At 39.6% G+C, this 7,073-nt stretch overlaps 1 protein-coding gene across 1 annotated transcript; it reads right to left on the bottom strand.

The window, feature by feature from the left end:
- Positions 1–770: 770 nt before the first annotated feature.
- On the bottom strand, positions 771–6,978 carry CTBS (chitobiase). Its single transcript, XM_048312461.1, has 7 exons — positions 6,831–6,978; positions 6,366–6,504; positions 5,200–5,408; positions 4,403–4,574; positions 3,742–3,839; positions 2,903–3,064; positions 771–1,949 (listed from the first exon to the last, which is right to left on the bottom strand). Exons 1-7 carry the CDS (start codon positions 6,954–6,956, stop codon positions 1,764–1,766), a joined length of 1,092 nt encoding a protein of 363 aa, XP_048168418.1. The 5' UTR covers positions 6,957–6,978; the 3' UTR covers positions 771–1,763.
- Between the last annotated feature and the right edge of the window lie 95 nt (positions 6,979–7,073).

Below are 7,073 nucleotides of genomic sequence, written 5' to 3'. Positions count from 1 at the left end.
TTCTTGACTGCTACAGGAAAGAGAGTTTTATTATTGTCATCTCACCCTAGTTAGGATTTTGCAGGTCACATATTCACTCCAGAAGACTCTTTCAGCATATTCAGCAAATACCCATCTCACAGTATTTAAGCATATAGGTAGTAATACACATTTTGAAGTACATATATGTGTGTAGATATATATATATATATCTACACACACACACACATATATATATATAGATACATATATATCTATCTATCTATATCTATATATATCTATATATATATATATATAGATATAGATATATATATATCTACATCTATTACATATAAAATTTAGCACTTTCTCTTAAGCCTTACAGACCAGTGTTCTAGTGAAAAGCCTTCTGATTTGTTAAGGGAATTTTTTAGTTTCTGCAAGAGCAGTAGGCTTCACCTTCTGCTTTCCATCACCTGTAGTATCAAGAAGACAACTCAGATGAAGTCTCCAAGTCTTTTCTGCAGTAGCCATTATGGTAGTGCTGCCATACTATGGTAACTCTTTAGCAAGTGAAAAACCCCAACCAATTTAAACAAAAAACCCAAAAACTGTCCAACCAAATCAAACCAAAAAACCACCAAACCCACAAATGACTACATCTACCTAATTAAATACATTTTTTTAATTAATGGAGTCACTTAAGCAGGGCCCAGTTGCACTTTAATTTGGTTGTGAAAGAGTTCTGAGAAGCAGACAAGAAGTGTGGGCTGTAAGCTGTAGAACAAGTAAAGCACAGACAGGAGCCATTGTTTACAAGCCTTACCAAGAGCAGCATTTTATTTAAGAAAAATATCCTGTAAACACCATCCAATCTTTACATCACTATGGATATTTTAAAAAGTTAAAAAATTTCTTTAGGCAAATGATTTTATGAAAATATGAACTAGAAAGAAAACATAATCTCCTATTATCTCAAAGGCAACACCCCATAAAAATGAAAAGCAGGCTACTGAATGAATCTTAGGGTGTGTTGAAAAATAGATATGTAGTTCATTTTACTTCTAGTTTTCAGAAAGTAGTTTGAAATGGAAGGAAACATCATCCAAGCCCTCTCCATATTAATGCTTCCTCTTCAAGCTAAGATCAGAGGTTACTGGCTTTTGAAACTATGGAATTATGTGATACATAAGCACAGTGAAAATGGAGTTTATTGAATATTCCTTTCTAACAACAAATTTGATATAAATCTTAACAGCAACTACTTCATGTTATGTAATTTTTTCAGTCCAAAAAATCTTTTCATCTAGAAGCGTAACCAAGCTGCATGTAATCAACAATCTGTTTACCCAGTATTCTGATTTAATCTGATTCTAAAGTGACTTAGCTATAGTATTGGTTGGGTTGGGAAGTCAGAAGGCTGAGACTGCACCATGTAACACAGGAATAAATATTTGCTACATCTGGCAGCTTTAGCAAAGCATCATTATGAGCCCGCCCCTGTAAATCCATCAATTGGTCTTGTTACCAGATACATGCTGGGTTCAAGCATTATAAAACTTAGAGTAATTGTGAAAAGTGAAAAAGACAAGTAGTCTTAAAAAAACCCTACTGATAAAGCAACACTGGAATTTTCTGAATAATGAAAATACAGCTTTGCATATAAAATAACAAGATTAATTTGCCTAGTTTTTAAAGTTTTTGTAATCACAGTGTATTTGTATAAATTCAAAATCTGTGAAAGTGTCAGACAGAATAAAAAATGACCAATTTTCATAATTCTAAATCAAGGGTTCACATAGTTCCTATGGTGTCAGAGCTTGCCACATTGCTTGAGTTTGGTGTTCTGCTACAGGTTCCCTGGAATAGTCAAGACTATTTCCATTCCACATGCCAATGCCCCTTAAACCTCGACTCTTCACGTATGCTGCTTTTAGAGAAATGCTGCGAGGGTCATCAAACCATACTTGGTGGAATTGACCAACAGAATCCTAGAAAAACATTTAAACACTGGTGTCAGTAAATCAATTTTCTGTTGAACACAGTTAAAAGTACAACTCAAAACTGAGATATACATGCTAGGTAGATTTACATATTTTCCTGATTTACCAATTCTTTGTCACACAGGAAAATTAAAATTCTAAGCCAAATACTTGGATATTGTTTTAATTGTAGAATGTAACTTAGTGACACAATTTAACTCAAGTTAGATGAAAGGACTTAGCTAATTTGTATCTTAACATCTTTTAAAATATAGATAAAATTTCAGATACAGTATCTAACCCAACAGGTGAATTTAGTTAGAGGTTGTGGGGTTTTTAAAGCAATAAACAGTTTTAGAGGAGGTTATAAAATTTTATCAAGGTTATGCTGCTTTTACCTTGTCATTGCTTACAACATCTTTTAATCATCTACCTGTGAAACTTAAATAATGTCTAAAGAAACAAGACAAAATAGATACACTGTGGTGTTCTTGTCAGCACAGTCATTTATGGACTCTTCCACTGTGTCCATGTAGAAAACAAATGCAGAAGAGAAAATGCATGCGAGGCACTGAGCTAGAAAATCTTAAGAGCATCTCAGAATCTTTTTTAGTTCAAATTATTGATCAACTCATGAAAATAACTATAAAAGTGAAGGACAGAGATATAGGATGTCTTTGTGCCAAAATGTTGGTTTTGACATGATACAGTATCTCAAGAAGACTGCAAAGTGATAAAGATCTTTATTACTCCTGTAGCCTTCAGGCACTGCACCCCTCTCTCAGACTAGGAATTCAAGACACAGAATTCCAGCAATCCTTTACAAAAAAAAAAAAAAAAAACAAACAAAGAAAAGTAGAAAACATAAAAGGAAGAATCTAATCCTGATAACTTTATAGCCAAAGATCTATGGTTCATAAATGCTTACTCCACACCACGGTGTCTTGGAAAAAGACTCCTACCTTGTACTCATAAAATGGAGCCTTCTGTTGCTCATCCCACAGCACCCCTGACAGAGAACTGTTCACCTGCTTCATGATGGTTGCATAGGGGACCTGGCTCCCTGCAGCATCACTGCAAGGAGCCCCTCGGAAAGGCACTTTGGGAAGGGAGCAAACATGATCCTGAACAGAAAAGCAGAAGGCATGAGTTTCATGTTAGATATACTGAACTCCAGAATAGAAGTACAGCCAAGAACAATTCACAAAAGGCATTAAGGCCTCAAAATAAACAAATTTCCAAGCAACTCCAGCAGATACTATTTGTAGAGAAAAGTAAATTAAAACAGGTAAATTTTAGTTACTCTGCAGTAATATGGGATTGAATGGATATCATTCAGCTTATACAGTCGTCATCTTTTCCACCTTTAATTGGCCCTTACATTTTTCATAAGTATAATATTTGAGACTTCATAAACTGCTATGCTCTAACAGTCATAGGTTTGCTATGGTTTGTTGCACCTGCCTTTAAGCAGTGGTGTTGAGAAGGCACATACAAGTGTTGTAGGGCTTTTGGACATTCCCTCTTCTCATACAGATAACATTTATAGCTCCTTAGTCAAATACAGTGCTTGTATATCATGGGGTCCATGCTGCCTAAGGAGCTAAAATGCCTTGTCTGGTAGCACACTGCTCATCAGTTATCAGCCAAGCAAAATATTCTGTTTTGTGTCCCAGCTTTATGCTCTTATCCATCAGACCACAGTATTTCCTAGTCCAGAAACAAGATTACCAAAATCTAGTTGTATCTTTCCTAGGAAAAAATTAACAGTATGATTGCAAACAAATAATCTTCACCTTACCGTGGATAGGTTTTGGCAGGCATAGTCATAGCCATACCAGGGGACACCCATCACGAGCTTCTTAGGATCAATGCCCATAGCAATGTATTCTTCATATCCTAGTTTTGAGGGAAATAAAAATTAACATGCATTATTTACTTTTTCTATGCTTTTTATTTTTACAACTAATCTAGAGCCAGAACCACTACAGAACTTGCATGATCCCCAGCCACAGGCCAAGGTGCAAGCTGTCCTTTGCCTCCAACTGCACTCTCCAGTGAATAAGAGGCTTGCTCTACTGAGATCCCAGTATCTGCTCCAGTTGCTCACACTTTAAACCATCTGCCCTGAGCAGAGGTTCACAAAGATGAGAGAAATGTTTCAGGTTCTTTGCAATCCCAGGCAGACACCATTGTTCTGGCTGCCATTTGTCATTCTAAAAGAGTTCTTCACACGTGATATTACTCTACAAGTAACAACACACAACTGCTAAAGGTCTGCCTGTAGTGTCATAAGGATCAGGGATACTATTTTCACATCAGGATTACACATACTTGAGCACAATCAATGCCTCACTGCAACAATAACAAAATAAACCTGTCTAAGAAAAAGCAATCTTTTCTATCTACTCATGTGAACAAATGGAAATGTTCTGACTCCTGGGGAGGTGTTTTGTCCTCACCAACCAAAGTCTGCAGGTAAGGAGCATTGGCTTTTGCAATACAGTCTGTCCAGATCTGGCTCTGTTCATCATATGACATCACAAATAGGAAGTCACAGGCATCTGCAATCCCAGTGTAGTTGTAGCACCTTTTATCTATGCATGCTGGAGACCAAGCCACATCAAATGTTACCTGAAGGAAAAATGCTCAACTTAGTATCAAATATGGTCCTTAGGTGCCCTTGTTATCTCTTTTTTAAAAAGCTGTAACTTTTAAAGACAGTATTTCCCAAATGGTGCAGTTTAACACACTGTGATAGTAATGAACTACAGGAGAAGCTGCTCATCTGATTAAACAAACAAGATAATAAAGTGAGTACCCCATTAGTGAATATATAGCACCAAAGAAATTAAAATATAATATGAAAACCACCAAAAATATGAAGCATGATGCAAATCCTTAAAACTTTCATGCTGGGTTTACCAAAGCACTGTCAAGCTTTTGCCCCAGAAGGCTGTATTTGCCCTACTTTCAACAATTCATTAAGCCACACTAAAAACTGCGGGCTCACACATGGCAGTAACAGTGTACCTACAAATCTCAGCAAAGCCCATCTCTCATTTAAATTCACACAGGTCAAAAAGAGTGATTCTTACAAGATCATATCACAGCTAGCATTCATAATTAAGCATTCACTAGAATATTATATTTAGATCTGCATAAACTTTTTCATATTCATATGCTAAACAGCACTGCCAAAAGTCCTTACATTTCGTAAGCTTAAATTGAATGTTTGTATAAAGTACATTTTTATTACCTGTGATCCTGCTATTTCTCTGTGAAAAGCATCTGTAGTTTCTCTAACAAGCTCTGTCAATGCATAATACTCAGGGGAGGTTTCGTTAACTTCTTGCTCTATATCTATGTTAATTCCATCCATATACTGTTTTTTTGCGAGGTCCAGCTGTTGGGATATCCATGCTGCTCTTTTAGCAGGATCAACAATTTCCTTAAGAGGTACATCACCTAGACAAGAGGCCTTCAAGAGTTAACATACATTTGCACCACAGTAATAGTAAGGAGGAAAGGTTTGTCTTTAATTAATGAATAAATATAAACACAACATGAAAAATACCAATACTGGCAAAATACAAAGGAGTTAACTTTTTCCCCAAACATAATTTTGAGAAGCCACCCCAGAAGAGATTACCAAACTTCTTTGAGACAGTGGTGTTAAAATCAAGTTCCTTTGGTTTTTCTATAATTTTAGTCTTCTTACTTCTGTTTAATATTCTTTTAGCCACTGTAAACTACCTTTCTTGAAATGAAAGCACTTTCAGCATTTCCACTGGTCATGTTTAGAAAAAAATACTTGTATGTTTAACCTTTGTTGCTTTCCACACTGTAGTCTTGGATTCTGTTTTTTCTTAACAGAGCCAAAAGGTAATTACAACACATAAGCTGTAATGGACTTTGTCTATCTAATCAGCATTTGTATCTGCACAGAGTTTCTGAGTATTCATGTTTTATAACTCAACCACTTCCTAATACAGAGGGACTGATTTAAGTGCAAAATACTAAAAATTACTTAAAATCCCTTTCCTTACTTTGTCTTTTGGGTACTCCACATAAGATCCAGAATACAGACCCAAATAACTATCTTCTACAGGCTTTTTCTTTCCTCCCTCTTCCTCCATAGCAATGAGGTTCCCTGTTAGAGAACTTTTATTAAGATGTCACTGGGATGGTTTCGTTACTACTGTAGCAGAATCCACTGTTGGTTTCAATACCCTGTATACCAGCACATGCAAAATGTCAAAGTATTATAGTCCTGGGTTCATTGAAGCCTTATTAATTAATCCTCTTAGTGATTTTAATACTCTGCATACAACTGAATGCAAAATATTAAGGTAATATGACCCTGTGTACCTTATCTTCTTATTCACTTATCATAAACACCCACGTTTTTCCAATGTAACCAACCTTTCAGTACTATCCTCGAGCCTTTGGAGTGGGCATAGCACATGAGCTCAGGATCGTACTTTCCAAAAGCTGCCACAGTGGTAATTTTTGACCAGTCGTAGGACTTCCAGGTTTCCTTCCCCACATCAAACACAAAGACCTGGAAAAGGGGTAAAAGGCACCCTCGTCAGCCCCGAACACTTCTCAGCAGGACAATTATTCTCCACGCGGCTCTCACACCGGCACATCCGCGGCTCGCAGGGATGGCTGCCGGGAGCCGAGTGCGGGCCAGCCCCGAGCAGCGCGCCCGGCCCGGGCACTGCCCGCACGCCCCCGCCCCCCGGGGCCCCTGCCCGGCTCGGGCCGAGCGCGGGCGGCTCCCGAGCGGCAGCAGCGCCCGGGGCGCTGAACGCGCTGCGAGCGGCGCCGCCGCCGGGCCCGGCCCCGCCTGTGCCGGCAGCGCCCGCCCGGGCCCGGGCCACGCACCTCGGAGCCGGCGGGGCCCGTGACGGGCTGGCAGAGCCGCGGGTCCCGGCAGGGGCAGGCGCCGGCGGGGCCCAGCAGCTGCAGGAGGCCGATGGGCAGCAGCCACCCGCCCCACGGCCGCCCCATGGTCGCCGGTGCCGGCCCGGCCGCACAGCCTCGGCCCCGGGGCGGGCTGAGCCCGGGGCGGGCCCGGCCGGAGCCGCTCCCAGCGCGCCGCGAGTGCAGGGACAAACGAGCTCGGCC

Source organism: Corvus hawaiiensis, chromosome 9 (genome assembly GCF_020740725.1).
Source record: "Corvus hawaiiensis isolate bCorHaw1 chromosome 9, bCorHaw1.pri.cur, whole genome shotgun sequence".
NCBI classification, from domain to species: Eukaryota; Metazoa; Chordata; class Aves; order Passeriformes; family Corvidae; genus Corvus; species Corvus hawaiiensis.
Note: the sequence above shows the minus strand (reverse complement) of the source record. Positions and strands in the feature narration are given on the sequence as shown.